Genomic DNA, 16,510 nt, shown 5'->3' on the forward strand with positions numbered 1-16,510 from the left:
AACATAAAAATTTTCTAACAAGTAAACAAAAACCGATGTCAAAAGTTAGAAAAAGCTGTCGAATATCAAGTTTGAGAAAACCCCAAGCCAAGATGGCGTCCACATTACTTACCTTTACCGGCAGACAGGAACTAATTTTTACAAATATTTGCCTAATATCACCGTGTTCTTCAAAAATTGGAATATTAACTTGGTCCTTAACTAAACACAATCTACAGAGATGCATTAAATCACCCGGATTATCCATTTTTCCGCAATCTCTTGTAAAGTTTCATCGGAGAGAATACATGCACGGCAACTTCCCTGACGGTCGCTAGCGAAATGAGAAAGGAGAGAACGGAAATTTCGTAAATCGACGCCAAACGCTTCCCCCACTATAACATCCTGTTCAGTATTAGCGGGAAAGTTAACTTTAAATTATCTTTAAGTGTATGCTTTCAATTAAAACAAAAAAATATAAGTTAAAAAGAATTTAAATAATAAAATAAAAACTAATATCAAAGCTAATATAAATAGTGCACAAGTGTTTAATACAATAAATATTTTAGTTGATTTTTATGAATTAACATCTATAAAATACTACAAGTTATAATAATAATTGAGCACAAAAGCAATTTTTTTATATTATTATTATTATATATTACTTATTTACAATGTATTCAATATGCATAAATAAAAAGTTTTAAAAATGTAAACGTAAAGTAAATAAATGTATTTAATGTGTATATGAACAAAATTTCATGCTTATAAAAGGACTTCTATTTGCTCTATTACAAACGAATTTGACGAAAATAAATTACAAATTTAAAAAGAGCCTGAAAAAGTAGTAAAGAGAAAAATAGTAAATACTAGAAAGAAGTGGCAACAATGCATTGAATTCAATAGCTTCGCAAGTAAATATAACCTCTATAATTTAAATGCTTATATGTAACTTCAAAACATTAATTTTAAAGTGGGGATTTAAAAGAACTGCTGAAATGAGCGTTTTTGTTCAAAAACTAAACCCTCTCACTGGAAATAATGATTGGGTTGTACAGAATGAAGAGTATGATTACCATCAAGAAGTGGCTAGATCGGCTTTTGCAGACATGCTTCATGATACAGAAAGAAATCAACTATATGAAAAAGCTTTAATTATTGCTATCAATAAAATGCATTCACTTGGTAAGAAAGCGAAAGTTTTGGATATTGGTACTGGAACTGGATTGCTATCAATGATGGCTGTCAGAAATGGGGCAGATAATGTTATAGCATGTGAAGCTTTTAAACCAATGAGTGATTGCGCCCTTAAAGTAATAGATTCTAATGGCTTTAAAGATAAAATATGCATTATTCCAAAACGCTCAACTGAATTGACTGTAGGAAATGATGGTGACATGTTAGAAAGATGTAATATATTAGTAACAGAAGTTTTTGATACTGAATTAATTGGTGAGGGAGCTCTGTCAACTTTTAGTCATGCTCACAAACACTTACTTGAAAAAGACTGTATTGTTGTACCAGATAATGCCACAGTGTATGCTCAAGTGAGTTTTAATTGCTTTATAGGCTTTCTTTTTATCCAAACATAGGTTGTAGAGTGCCCGTTAGCACAAAATTGGAACAAATTAAAAGATTATTATAATGATGATTTAGAGATTTTAATAAAAATACCTCAATCAATTAAACAGTGCCCAGGTTCTGCAGCTGTACATGATATTCAGCTAAGTCAATTACCTATTACTTCATTTAATTCACTAGTAAATCCAATTCCTGTACTTAGATTTGACTGGTAAGTTTGAGTAAAGAAATTTTATATTTGGAATTATTTTTGATTTTTAGGTCTGGTAAAACACCCTTTATTTTCACCAGATCTACCATAAACTCACTGAAATCAAAACATGATGGTAATGCACAAATGGTATTCATGTGGTGGGAGCTTCAGATGGACATAGAAGGAAAATATATACTCAGCTGTGCCCCATATTGGGCTCATCCACAATCAAAAGAGAAACTAACAAAAAATATCCCATGGAGAGATCATTGGATTCAGGCCATATATTATTTTCCTGAAGAAGTTAAAGTGAAAAAAGATCAAGAAATACATCTCATTAGCTGTCATGATGAGTACTCACTATGGTTTAATTTGAAAACAAATCTAAGAGTATCAGATGCTGATTATGTCAATCCTATTTGTCATTGCGGATTACACATGTCTTATTCAAGAACAAGGATAGGACAAATTAATGATATGAAAAGAAATAAAAAATACTTAAATGTATTAGAGAAAAACATAAATAATGATAGTGTTGTGTTATTTTTGAATGAAGGATTTTACTACGGCTTAGTAGCATCCAAATTAGGAGCAAAACAGTTATATTTCTTAGAGAGTAATACTTTTTCTAGAAGAATTTTAGAAAATATTATTGAGTATAATGACATAAAAAATACTGTAATTTTTGAGAAAGCAGATGATCTTAAGAGTGTCAATTTAAATAATGTTACAATTGTTTTTGGCGAACCTTACTTTTCCAGTAGTATTTTACCATGGGATAATTTATTGTTCTTATATTTGAATGAAAGTATTAGAACACTTTTAAATGATAATGTTAAGATTTTTCCAATGAAGTGTATATTAAAAGGAATTGCTGTAAAATTTGACCATCTACATAAAATAAGAGCCCCATTAGGAGTATGTGAAGGATTTGCAATGAAACATTTTGACAACCTAATATGTGTAAGTAAAAATAAATTCTACCCTAAATTAATTTAATTCTTGCATATGTATTTTCATTAATTTAGGAATCAAGTAATATTAGTGATGACTCAGTAGAAGCTCAGCCCTTATGGGAGTACCCATGCACAGCTGTTAGTGAAGAAGTAAAAATAATGGAACTTGATTTGACTAAAGAATGTACTACAAATTTAGAAAGCTCTCTGATGTTTAAAATGGAAAGGTTAGTAAAGAATAATGATAACATACTTTTAAAATAACATTTTTTAACATCATTTAGTGAATGTAATGGAATAGCACTGTGGATAGATTGGTCTTTGGATGGATCTCTAAGAAATACTATAACAACAGGTCCTTTGATACCTCCAATGGTAGGGAAGGAAATAGAATGGGATAAATACACCAGGCAAGGTGTGTATCTGCTACCACAAAGCACATCTCATGACATAAATTTTCATTTTATATTTAATTTTAAAGATGGAAATATCAAATTTAAATTTTCTGAATAAAATTTTATTACTGTAATGAATGTCCTTTCTAATAAATTCACTATTACTAAATATTCAAAAAAATTTGAAGAAGCAAGTTCGACTTATCATGAAGTATAATATTGTTTTGTATTTGGTGCCTGGAAAACAATTTTTCAGTATATTTTTATACTTTCTTTTTAATTGAAATAAAATATTCAATATATACATATATATACACACATATATATATATATATATATATATATATATATATATATATATATGTATATATATATATATATATATATATATATATATATATATATATATATGTATATATATATATATATATATATATATATATATATATATATATATATATATATATATATATATATATATATATATATATATATATATATAGAAGAAAAAAGAAAGGCGAAAATCTAGAAGAGTATGACACAGAATTAGACAAATCAAAATATTAAAGAATATAACAGAATTGCTTCGAAAAATATGTAATTGAATTAACTAATCCCGTAAGTAGATATGTAGATTATTCGCTATTGAAAGCAACTCGGTGACTTAAATGACCAGAACGAGCAGAACAAGTTGGATCTTATGAGCATATTTCGCTGCTACTGCTATTTATATCTATAGACCACTTGCAATTCGAAATCACCACTCGACGATCGACCGCACTTGGTCTATACAGTAACTGGAGTTATTGAAAAAGCATTCGAAGAAAAGAAATACTGCCCCGCAATATTCCTAAACGTATCATAAACTTTTAACCGAATATGGCATTTGGGATTAATCTACAAAATGAGCAAATTGCTACCGTGGAATCACTGTCGACTGCTCCAATCATATGTTTTCGAATGAAAATTTAGAGTCTCACATGAAGGGGAATTCTCAACACTTAAACCTATTTTGTTTCAAGTTCCACAGGGTAGTGTCTTGTCTATACGGAAGTGGATAGTATCTGTTCTATACTACTGATATCCCAACAACAAAACAAACAGTATTTAAAACATTTGCCGACGACAAAAGATGTATCTCTGTTTAACGCTATAGAGAAAGTACAAGTAGCGGTCAACAAGATTTATAAATTGGCTAGAGACTGGAAAATACAGCTCAATAGCTCCAAATCTCTCCATGTTAATTTTGCGTTGCGGCGGAATGACAAAAACCTAACGGATGCTGGATTCCCCAAGCAGAATCAGCTAAATTCATCGGAATATATCTCAATGGTAGGTTAAATTGGACATCATGTTAGACAAAAAGCGGAGTAGATTAAACTCAAAGTCAAGCAAATGCACTGATTAGTCTGAAGATACTTTCAACTTGACCTAAAATCAAAGAGATTGGTTTATCAGTCAATCATAAAACCAATTTGAACCTATGGAGTTGCACTAAGACATCAAACCAACGCGCCCAAAACTCATCATCCTACTACAGTTTCTCAAGGCGCAGCAAGAGTCCTTGATTTCTTTATTCTTCAAGACGTAAATCGCCATTCCGAAGTTCGAGTCCTTGACGAACTAGACTCTGATCATCGTCCGGTCCTTCTCAAACTCGGAAACTGCGCCACCACTCAAGTCCCACCAACAAGATTCAGGAAAAAGACCGACTGGAAAAATTACCAATCTCTTCTCCTGAAATCCGATCCAATTCCAAAAATGAACACACCAGAACAGCTCGAGGAAGCCGTACTCAAGCTAACTTGTGATATTCAATCTGCTCACGAATCTGCCACAGTCAAAATTTCATCACAACCCCAGCCGTGGAAAGGAACCTTCCCGCTTCCCTTAAACGTGAAATTTGCATCAAAAACGGTTTATGCAGATTAGCTCGATTCACCCTTGATGCTGCAGACAAAAGGGAGGCGAACAGAGCATGCAAGGGGGTAAGGGCGGCCGTCTCGACTTGGCGAGCAATGAAATGGAACTCATTTCTCGCGGACCAAAGACTGGATGGTCCCTTCCTTCTGGCGTGTCTTCAAATGCCTCGTGGGGAAGACGCACAATGTCATCCCCCCTGAAGTCAGCGGTTACAGGAAATTTCGCAGTCACTGACCAAGAAAAAGTCGAGCTCCTTGCAGAAACCTACGAAGCTCAAATGAAATGCCTCCCACCCGCAGAGAACACTAAAGCTAAAGACAGTGACACTGTCATCAACGAATCCAACTCCAGCCTTTCTTCTCAACCATTTCGTGTCTCCAAAGTCTCTACAGACTATGATCGGCAAACTTCAAACTAAAATATCTCCAGGTTTCGATGGAATATCGATTACCCAGTTAAAAAAGCTCCCGCATAAGCAGCTCGCAGAACTGGCAAACATCATTAACTCCATCATGAGGCTGCAACATTTCTCGGCGTCTTGGAAACACGCACATATAGCGGTTATACCCAAGAAAGGGGCAAAATCGTCTCCATCTGATTACAGGCCTATCAGCCTTCTCAGCGCCATTTCCAAGCTTGCCGAGAGGGCAATACTCTACGCTCTCAATTCTTTCACAAAGAAAAACAACATCATTCCTAATGAACAATTCGGCTTTCGCGCTCACCACTCCTCCGTCCATCAGGCTACCCGTCTGGCCGCACACATCCATCACGCTCTTGACCAACGTAAAAAGCTTGGAGCAGTTCTTCTGGACCTTACCAAAGCCTTCGACAAGGTCTGGCACGACGGATTGATCGCAAAGTGGGTGCGGTTAGGTGTCCCAGAAGACCTAACCGCCCTCATCAAGTCCTATCTCTCGGACAGATCTTTCCAGGTCAAGATCAGGGAATCACTTTCCAGTCGTAAACAAATCGATGCTGGCGTACCTCAAGGTTCCCCGCTGGCCCCAGCCTTATTTAACCTCTTTATTTCAGATCTGCCGAGAAAAGAGCGCATTGACGTCGCTTTTTACGTAAGTTTTCCAAAATAAACTCCTCAGGAGAATATTAAACGCCCGTTTGTCAGAAATAATCAAATTTATAGGGAATATCTCAATCATTCCACAAACCACAACTCAGCTCGAGTTCTTCTGAAAACGCGCTTGTTCGCTAGCTGGTCAACATGCTGGGAGCTTAGCACCGCGTCACCACTAAGCTCCCCCCTTTTCCAGGCTGAAACGGCTTCATCCATCGTTACAGTCATAACTTTTGCCCCCATACAACAGTATCCAGTTGTGTGTTAACTCAGGTTCGCGAATCAATAGAATCGCCGGGCCCTCGTGCCCAATAACGGCTGCCCGATCAGCGGGTGCCATATCCCCAAATTTAATGCAGTAGCAGTAGTGATCCACAGGGGTCAACTGTGAGGCGGTTTCGGTTTAGTGTATTGGTAAGTCCAGAGGCAGTCCCACATAACCCGGTCCAACTTGTCACTCCAGGGCAAGTCTCCGCGACTAGGTATGCCGTCATGCATTCCACCGCTTGGTTTTTAGGCCAGAACAAAAAAAAAGATCATTGAACATCCAAAACATGTTCAATGATTAATGCACGTAAATATAATAATAAATAATAGAATGCAGTTAGAAGTAAATATAATAGATAATGCTGCACGATAACTTCGAAATCAAATGCTTATATTAAGTGATCCAAAATTTCGCTTTAAAATATGAAAAAAGGTTACTAACTAAATCACAGCAACGTGGAAGAAATACAACTACCGGCAACACGTAGGAAATCATATTGAAGCGAATCAAACGAATTGGTATAGAAAACGAATAAGTTTAGTTTTACTTTAACTTAAGAAATACATACCGATGTATTTATTAATCCCGAACTCGCTTTGCTTGTGTATTAATGCAAGTACAACAGAACAGTAGTAATAAATTAATTTATAAATCAAGATTGTACTAAGAATATCTAATGTAAGATGGAATTAATAATAAAAGAAAATATATGATCTCATAATAATCAGTGAGGTTGATAATTAATGGACGTTTGAAATAAAAAAACATTTTTAAAAATTCCGATGTAATTGCATAAAACCTTACATACAAAGAGTTGTTTAACCTACACATTCTCATGATTTAAAATACTAATATCTTAACAGTAATGGATATTAAAAATTATACAAACAAAAAGGTTAGTATTTAGAGATGATTTATAAGTCTTAAGGGGCAGTGCTACGGTCACAACGGACCGTATAACTCGAGTTGTCAGAACGATGATGGTATAGATAATCACATGGTTTGGAAATTTAGAAGCATTTACGGTGGACGATGCCGGGACCGGATTCGTCGTATTCCTGTTTGGAGATCCACATCTGTTGGAAGGTGGAGAGGGAGGCCAAGATGGATCCACCGATCCAGACGGAGTATTTCCTTTCTGGGGGAGCGATGATCTTAATCTTGATGGTGGACGGGGCCAGGGCGGTAATTTCCTTCTGCATACGATCGGCGATACCGGGATACATGGTGGTACCACCGGAGAGCACAGTGTTGGCGTACAAGTCCTTACGGATATCGACGTCGCACTTCATGATGGAGTTGTAGACGGTCTCGTGGATACCGCAGGATTCCATACCCAAGAAGGAAGGTTGGAACAAAGCTTCTGGACACCTGTTCAGATTATTTTGATGAAGATAACGTTCAACACCAATCGATTGTATAGAATTAAGTACCTGAATCTCTCGTTACCGATGGTGATTACTTGACCGTCGGGAAGTTCGTAGCTCTTTTCCAAGGAAGTGGAGTTGGCGGCGGTGGCCATTTCTTGTTCAAAGTCCAAAGCGACGTAGCACAGTTTTTCCTTGATGTCGCGAACGATTTCCCTCTCAGCGGTGGTGGTGAAGGAGTAACCTCTTTCGGTGAGGATCTTCATCAAGTAGTCAGTCAAGTCACGTCCTATTGAAAGAATGTATTGAGAAAAAACACGACGAATTGAGAGATGGGGTCTTACCGGCCAGATCCAAACGGAGGATGGCATGAGGTAAGGCGTAACCTTCGTAAATGGGAACGGTGTGAGATACGCCGTCACCAGAGTCAAGTACGATACCGGTGGTACGACCGGAAGCGTACAGGGAAAGTACGGCTTGGATGGCTACGTACATGGCTGGGGTATTGAAAGTTTCAAACATGATTTGCGTCATCTTTTCCCTGCAATGAACACGGGCATCAACATTTGAATATTGAATATGGGTATTTCGTTTTAAATGTATCGTTATTTTTTTACGACTCTTTTTAAAATAAGTACATAAACCTTTAAAATGCAATACCAAATATTATCTTGTTTTTGGCACTTAATTTCAAAAGTTTATTACATATTACTTTTTTATATACATTATTGGTTACATTATATTTTAATAATAAAAAAAATATTCAATATTTTGAACTAATTAAAATCGATTCAGAAAATATCCAGGTCAGAGCTGTGAATATTATTACTAATAACGGCACTATCAAAGTAGACAGTTTATATAGCCCACCAAAATACAGTATCAAATTTGCAAGATACAATTTTTTAATACAGTGGGAAATCGATTTATTATAGGGGGTGACTTTAATGTTGTAATGTACACATTGAGGTTCGAGACTCATTACAATACGAGTAGATAAATTGTTAAAGGCATATAGTTGTGAAACTATTTCGACAGTTAAACCCACATATTGACCAACAGATCCAGATAAGATCCCAGACCTGCTGGATTTCTACATCGGTAGAAACATTTCAAGCAATTATACGCAAACTAAAGAAAATCTGGAACTAAACTCAGGCCAATCACCGATTGTATTGACTACAATATGCCAAAGCCAAGTAATTGCTGTCTTGTTAATAGAAGAAACGATTGAATGTTTTCAAGTGGAATTTTATTGGGAGTCCTTTATCTGCTGTACACTCAAGACTTGCCTACATTCATTAAAAAGTTATTGCTATATTTGCAGATGACACTGCAGTCGCAGCTCTTGGAGATTACAATACTGAATCAACCGAAAAGTTACAAATAGCTTTGCCTAAATACAATGCCGGACAGAAAAATAGAGAAAAATCTAAATTAATAAAAATAAATCAGTGCATATTGATTTCTCCAAAAAAAGAATACAGCACAAGCCAGTATATATAAGTGAGTAAGTAGTCCCATATGAAAAAACAGCCAAATATCTGGGTATGGCCCTTGAAGTTATATTCAAGTGGAAGCCACATGTTAAAGAAAATATGAATAACTGTAGCTGAAGTACAAAAAAATTACCAAATTATTAGCCCTATCATTATAAATAACTGTTTGCTTTACCAAGCCTTCAAACTAGTGGGGAAATATAGTGTTCAACTCTGTGAGTGTACCAGCCAAAGGAATAGAAATATTATACAAATATTCCAAAACAAGTTACTGCGAGGTATTGTTGATGATCTATGGTACATTCGTAACGACAATCTGTATAAAGACCAGAAGGCAGAAACTGTCGGTAACTTTATCAAGGGCTACGTCCAAAGAGGCTTAAAAAGGATTAAAAAGAGTAAAATAATTTGATCTAATTCAGTGAAGTTATAAGTAAAATCCAATGCACATTAAAAACATAGATGAGGTAAATGTTAAACCCAAAGTCTCTATCGTAGAATAACTACTTTGTAATTTTAATTTTTTTTTTTTTTGAGCCTGCATACATCAGACAATGCCAATATTACCTGTTGGCCTTGGGGTTAAGAGGAGCTTCAGTCAACAAGATGGGGTGCTCTTCGGGGGCGACGCGGAGTTCATTGTAGAAAGTGTGATGCCAGATCTTTTCCATATCGTCCCAGTTGGTGATGATACCGTGTTCGATGGGGTACTTCAAAGTCAGGATACCTCTTTTGCTTTGAGCTTCATCACCGACGTACGAGTCCTTCTGACCCATACCGACCATGACACCTTGATGTCTTGGGCGACCGACGATGGATGGGAACACGGCCCTGGGAGCGTCATCACCGGCGAATCCGGCCTTGCACATACCGGAACCGTTGTCCACGACAAGAGCTGCTACATCGTCGTCACACATTGTGGTTGTTTGTTGTTAGTGAACTGCCCCTGTAAAATGCACATAACGATGACGCTAATGATAACTCAGAACCAAACTCGGCGACATAATTAAAGATCAATTAAAATAGAATCGGGTAATTTAATAGTGTAATTGAACTAAAAATAGTTTTTTTCGATCAAGTCGATTGCATAGCGGCGCCGCATCCCAATTTGACAGCGTCCTTAATTTAATTTAAATAAATGCTCTCTCGTAACGACGGATAGGTATTGACGATTTATTCGGTCCAGGCCTATTTTTAGACAGCATAGGTATAATGACTATGATTTCTCTCCATAGTGACTGAACGGTTAAAAAAATATCGTCTGGCTAAATAAGCAATTAATGGAAATGTTACTTTAGTTTACTGTAAATAAAGGTAGAAGGAATCCCATTAAAAATAAAATTGATTTACACACACACACACACACACATGTGTTCTCGCGAAATAAGCAATTAATGGAACTATTAAAAGTTACTAGATACGTAATTATTATATGAGGTGGTGAGAAACATGATGGCCCAAGACAAACGATAAAAGGAAAAAATTATATTTCGATTAAGAACTATACCTCATCACCTTTATAAAGAATAAAACTAAATTGAAATATTCTATAGTTTACTATAAATAAAGCTAGAAGAAAAGAAAATTCGATAATATTTAGATAACATAAAACACCATAAATTACAATTCAACATTTCGTTTTGATAGTGACTGAACGGCCTAAAAAAATGTGTTCTCGCTAAATAAGCAATTAATAAAACTATTAAACGTTACTTGATATAATTATTATATGGGGTGGTGAGGAACATGATGACCCAAGGTAAACGAAGCGTAAAAATCGTATTTCGCTTAAGAACTATACCTCATCACCTTCATAAAGAATACATTTAAATTGAGATGTTTTTTACTTTACTATGAATAAAGGTAAAAATAAAGAAAATGCAATAATATTTTCCTAACATAAAACATCATAAATTATACTTCAACATTTTTAAAAGAAGCCTTTTAAGATTTTTTGTTTTAATGGAAAAATTGGCGGTAAAAATGTATACAGAAAATTTATTAATCAGCAAACATCCGATGTAATTTTGATGACACAACAAACCTCAAAATGGATCAAATGCGTCAGCGAATTATATATTTAATTAAAACGTTTACCAAAAATGGACATACTATGCAATAAAATCGCTTAAAATCAAAGTAAAGATTATTAAAATATCTTAAGAAAAAATATGGATATTAATAAGAAATATTACAAACATTTTGGAAGCAAAAAGATAAATTAATCAAATATAAAAAAAACAATTTAAATGGATAAAATTTTGATAATGAATAATCCATGTTTGAACTGAAAACAGGAATACCTATATTTTGGAAATAATGTATCTAAATGGATTTTCAGGTACATAAAAGCAATTTGGATGTTGGCCAAATAAACAAAGTGACAAATTTCTCGTATTAGTACGTGTTTCATTCAACTCAAACAAACGAAATTCTGTTATCGTAAATTAAACTGTTTCTAATAATTAAATTTTTAAATAAGAAAAATAAATGGATACATTCTTATAGCTTTTTTTCCTATATGCTTTATATGTAAACGAAAATTATTAATTATTAAATACCCCAATATTAAATTGATAATTTATATTCGTCTTCTAAAAACTCAGAATCGCGCGTCGCCGATTTAGCTCACTAACAACGTTACAAAAAAACACGAAATCACCACACACTTGTAAAATGACACAATACAGAAACAAACTGATTGAATGTACCGATCCAAAAAAAGTTACGCGTACAATTGATCGTCACTGATTCTCCAACGGATCGGATAGATCGTGTCTCGTCCACCCGCAACTTCTAATTTTCGCTGCCCCCCAAGCGATCTAACAGAATATTTGAAAAAAATATAGACACAGACTGCGCATACTAACCTTAAAAACTGACTTGTGACCCGTCGATATAGCGGTGTGCGAGTGCCGAAGTGCGGGAAGGTGTGCGTTTTTATAAGGGCCCCCCTGTATATAAGCGCCGACAGGGCCCATAAATGGACGGCGGCAGTTTTGGGCGCATACGTTCTCGCGTCGCCCTTATTTGGTCGGGGGGCTGACTATTCTGCAGCCCCCCCTCTCTAACGACACCTGGAGTACTCGCGTAACGAACCCCCTCTCCTTGCCCCCTTGGGTGGGTCCGTACCGTAGTTCGAAATTGTATTGTAATTAAATTGCTATGAAGTTCTCTGTTTACCATTTATGGCGAGAACATAGAGCTTATATATTTTTAAAATCATTACACGTAAGTTGTACGTACCTAAAATTTGTTTTGATACACATTTTATATTTAATATACATTAGTGTAGTCCCATTTATGTTAAAATTAGTTCAAAGAAACAAACCATGTGTGGTAACAATTTAAAAAAGGGGTATTAGAAGGTATTCTTAAAAGGTTTCACTACTTATAGACTGTTATACAATAATTATTTTATTAATTACAAATAAATGGTGTCCTGAATATTATAATTTTGACATAATGAATTTTATTAATTTACTAATATAACACTAATAGTAATTAATATTATATTTTATAATTATGTATAGTGTGGTTATTGTCCAGTGTTAATACCAATTAATTCTCTCTATAATAAAAATTAATATATTAAACTTCAAGTAACTTAAGTAATTTTGAAATTATTCAAAAGCCCTAAAATATTCTAAAGCCCAAATGAACGCCATCTTTCACATTTTAATATAACATACAAAAAAGGAAACAATTAACAAACAACATTCTCCTTTAATATAATAAAGACCGTCCAGCATTTACAATCTTATATATAAAAATGAATCGCAAAACATGTTCCTAAGCGCATAACTCAACAACGCCTGGACCAATTTGGCCAAATCTTTTTTTAAAATGTTCGTTGAAGTTCAGGGATGGTTTTTACGGCGAGAAAAATTAGAATTATTGCTGGAAAAACCCTAAAAATAGCCCTTTTTGTTTGAATTTGTTTCGTGTATCAGTTGACAATTCATCTGTCATCTGTCAAAAGTCATCTGTAACAGACAACTTTTTTTTTTAAATTTGATATGACTTGAACTCAAATCCTTTTAAGCCGTACGAATTGTTTTATTTATTTAAAATTTGAATTAAATTTTAAACAAATAAAAAATTTTAAATAAATAAAACAATTCGTACGGATTAAAAGGATTTGAGTTCAAGTCATATCAAATTTAAAAAAAAAAAGTTGTCTGTTACAGATGACTTTTGACAGATGACAGATGAATTGTCAAGTGATACACGAAACAAATTCGTATATCGTGTTTTGTGCAGAGTGTTTAGTTAGTTAGTGTTTGTTTAGTTCGTGATTAGTGAAAAAATAATTTATATTTGATATGCCTCCTATAAGACGAAGCAATTTAGGTAGAAGAACCAGAAATGCTATAAACCAAGCTAATTACCGATCTAATCGTACTGCACAAGAACGTGACGACGGAAATGAACGTGAAAGAATTCGGATATCACAAACGCGTGAAGCGCGAGCGCGACATTCAACTAATAATCGCGCAAGTTTGAATCCAGCTGCTTTCAGTTACGATGTGTCAATTGACTACAGTAACTACCAATGTGTTGTTATTGGTTCTATGAACTTGGTTTGCTCACACTGTAAGGCATTAAAATACAAAAACGATGCCAATGGATTGTGTTGCGCAAATGGTAAAGTGAAATTGATACAATTGGATCCACCACCAGAACCATTGTACTCATTGGTTTCAGGAATAGGAACAGATTCTATACACTTTTTGACACATATTCAACAATATAACAATTGCTTTCAAATGACTTCATTTGGGGCAACAAATGCAGTTCGGGAAAATTTTATGCCAACTTTCAAGGTATGTATTATAGCAGTTACTCATAATTATTTTAGCGAACAAAATTTTCTGTCACCAAAGTTAAGATGTGTTACTAATCTTCAATTTCTTAATCATTACGAAATATATCACTTAGTCATCATATTATATGGTGATTCAGTTTCAGTGACACTTTTATTATATTTTATATTTGATAGATATTAGTTAAAACTAAATATATACTTTTTAAGATCAAATATTATTTAAGTTTGATCATTGACAATCCATTAATTTATACCACACCATAATATTTTTTTTATTTACAGATACAAGGGCAAATATATCACAGAGCAGGTTCACTGTTACCAGTGTCAGATAGCGACAACAAATTCCTGCAAATTTATTTTATGGGCAATTCACCACAAGAAATTGATCTGCGTTGTGCACATAACAATTTAGTAAAAAGGTCTATTGTAGAACAATTACAAACTTTATTTCATCAACACAATCAATTGATTATATTGTTTAAAACTGCCCTGGATCTGATGCCATCCGATAATCACAAAATTGTAATCAGAGCTGATAAAACACCTGCAGGTCAACATACAAGACGTTTTAATGCACCAACTATTGATGAAGTTGCTATCGTTGTAGTTGGAGAAAACTTGGAATCCCGTGATATTGTTTTACATCGTCGGAATTTTCAATTACAACCTATAAAGGAAACACACCGCTCATATGATGCACTGCAATATCCCATTATATTTTGGCAAGGTGAAGATGGCTACGATTTATCAATAAAAATGATAAATCCCATTACAGGTAACTAAAATATTAGTTTAGCTATGGCGATAATATCTCAGTCACTATATTATGTATTTGAATGTTATTAAAACAAAATCTGTTTACAGGTTCTGAAACCAACAAAAAAGTCAGTTCAATGAACTATTATTCATACCGCCTAATGATTCGGGAAAATGCAGATAATCACATATTGAAATGTCGGCGATTATATCACAAATATGTTGATGACATGTATGTTAAAATTGAAACGGAGAGATTAACATTCATCAGGTTGAATCAAACCAAACTCCGATCTGAAGAGTATATTCACCTTCGAGATGCGATTAATACTGATGGAAATGCACAGAATGTCGGTCGGATGACTATTCTTCCAGCAACATACATCGGAAGCCCTCGGCATATGCACGAATATGCTCAAGATGCCATGTCGTATGTTCGTCATTATGGTACAGCAGATTTGTTCATCACATTTACATTCAATCCGCAATGGATAGAAATTAAGCAGGAGTTATTACCTGGGAAATCATCCATTGATCGTCATGATATTACAGCCAGAGTCTTTAGACAAAAGTTGAAATCTTTAATGAATTTCATCGTAAAACATAATGTGTTTGGTGAGACACGCTGCTGGATGTATTCTGTGGAGTGGCAGAAACGAGGATTGCCACATGCACACATTTTGATTTGGTTGGTTGAAAAGATAAGGCCAAATGAACTTGATGCAGTGATATCAGCTGAAATCCCTAATGTACAAGTAGATCCTGGATTGCATGAGGTAGTTATCAAAAACATGATACATGGTCCCTGTGGAACTCTTAATCAAAATTCACCGTGTATGATGGATGGTAAATGTTCAAAACGATATCCACGGACATTAATATCGGAAACAATTACTGGTAATGACGGTTATCCATTGTATCGTCGCAGATCGACAGCAGACAATGGAAAATCAACAATTGTCAAATTAAATTAACAAGATATTGAAATAGATAATCGTTGGATTGTTCCATATTCACCCATTTTATCAAAGACATTCAAAGCACACATCAACGTTGAATCTTGCCATTCAGTGAAATCGATTAAATACATTTGCAAATATGTAACCAAAGGGAGTGATATGGCTGTGATTGGAATTGGTGCAGAGAATTCTAATGATGAAGTTACCCAATACCAAATGGGCCGCTATGTCAGTAGTAATGAAGCAGTTTGGCGAATATTTTCTTTTCCTATTCATGAGAGACACCCTTCTGTTGTTCACTTAGCTGTGCATTTAGAAAATGGACAAAGAGTGTATTTTACAGCACAGAACGCAGTACAAAGAGCTGCTCAGCCACCATCTACTACATTAACCAGTTTTTTTGAGACATGCCAAAACGATGATTTCGCACAAACATTGCTATATTCTGAAATGCCAAAATATTATACCTGGAATCAATCCTCAAGGAGATTTATACGACGGAAACAAGGAAAACCAGTTCCAGGATATACAGATGTATATTCCACCGATGCGATTGGCCGGATTTATTCAGTACATCCAAGCAATGATGAATGTTTTTATTTACGACTGCTATTAGTCAATGTACGTGGCCCAACATCATTCTAATAGTTAGGAAATGTTGATGATGAATTGTGTGGATCCTACAGAGAAGCCTGTCAACGTTTGCAATTGCTTGAAAATAACGCTCA

The 16,510-nt window shown here is 34.7% G+C and overlaps 4 protein-coding genes and 1 long non-coding RNA gene across 7 annotated transcripts in view; 2 read left to right on the forward strand and 3 right to left on the reverse strand.

Moving 5' to 3' along the window:
• LOC143198704 (uncharacterized) overlaps positions 1–340 on the reverse strand; it is a 237,424-nt gene extending 237,084 nt beyond the window's left edge. The window contains exon 1 of the mRNA XM_076408065.1: positions 113–340. Coding sequence (XP_076264180.1) covers positions 113–247 — 135 coding nt within the window. The 5' untranslated portion in view covers positions 248–340. The remainder of the gene's footprint in view (positions 1–112) is intronic.
• A 531-nt stretch (positions 341–871) lies between these two features.
• Art7 (Arginine methyltransferase 7) lies at positions 872–3,238 on the forward strand. The gene is made up of 5 exons (XM_076408769.1): positions 872–1,526; positions 1,572–1,771; positions 1,822–2,716; positions 2,782–2,936; positions 2,994–3,238. The coding sequence occupies exons 1-5, from the start codon at positions 918–920 to the stop codon at positions 3,220–3,222; spliced, it is 2,088 nt and encodes a 695-aa protein (XP_076264884.1). The 5' UTR covers positions 872–917; the 3' UTR covers positions 3,223–3,238.
• A 2,057-nt stretch (positions 3,239–5,295) lies between these two features.
• On the reverse strand, positions 5,296–5,927 carry LOC143199069 (uncharacterized). Its single transcript, XR_013006347.1, has 2 exons — positions 5,525–5,927; positions 5,296–5,434 (listed from the first exon to the last, which is right to left on the reverse strand). It is a non-coding gene; the product is annotated as an uncharacterized LOC143199069 (long non-coding RNA).
• A 1,210-nt stretch (positions 5,928–7,137) lies between these two features.
• LOC143199063 (actin, muscle) lies at positions 7,138–12,263 on the reverse strand. Of its 2 annotated transcripts, none has more exons than XM_076408794.1 (5): positions 12,107–12,263; positions 9,804–10,182; positions 8,082–8,278; positions 7,804–8,026; positions 7,138–7,741 (listed from the first exon to the last, which is right to left on the reverse strand). In XM_076408794.1, exons 2-5 carry the CDS (start codon positions 10,151–10,153, stop codon positions 7,381–7,383), a joined length of 1,131 nt encoding a protein of 376 aa, XP_076264909.1. In that variant the 5' UTR covers positions 10,154–10,182; positions 12,107–12,263; the 3' UTR covers positions 7,138–7,380. The 2 variants fall into 2 exon arrangements, with proteins under 2 accessions (XP_076264909.1, XP_076264910.1); XM_076408795.1 differs by lacking the exon at positions 12,107–12,263 and adding an exon at positions 11,972–12,105.
• Positions 12,264–13,432: 1,169 nt separating this feature from the next.
• On the forward strand, positions 13,433–15,927 carry LOC143199058 (uncharacterized). Of its 2 annotated transcripts, XM_076408791.1 has the most exons (4): positions 13,433–14,062; positions 14,347–14,617; positions 14,675–14,842; positions 14,932–15,927. In XM_076408791.1, the coding sequence occupies exons 1-4, from the start codon at positions 13,562–13,564 to the stop codon at positions 15,795–15,797; spliced, it is 1,806 nt and encodes a 601-aa protein (XP_076264906.1). In that variant the 5' UTR covers positions 13,433–13,561; the 3' UTR covers positions 15,798–15,927. The 2 variants fall into 2 exon arrangements, with proteins under 2 accessions (XP_076264906.1, XP_076264905.1); XM_076408790.1 differs by having other exon boundaries at positions 14,347–14,842.
• Positions 15,928–16,510: the final 583 nt, after the last annotated feature.

Source organism: Rhynchophorus ferrugineus, unplaced genomic scaffold (genome assembly GCF_030347505.1).
Source record: "Rhynchophorus ferrugineus isolate W39M unplaced genomic scaffold, kcgeb_rfMv2 rfM6, whole genome shotgun sequence".
Classification (NCBI taxonomy): domain Eukaryota; kingdom Metazoa; phylum Arthropoda; class Insecta; order Coleoptera; family Curculionidae; genus Rhynchophorus; species Rhynchophorus ferrugineus.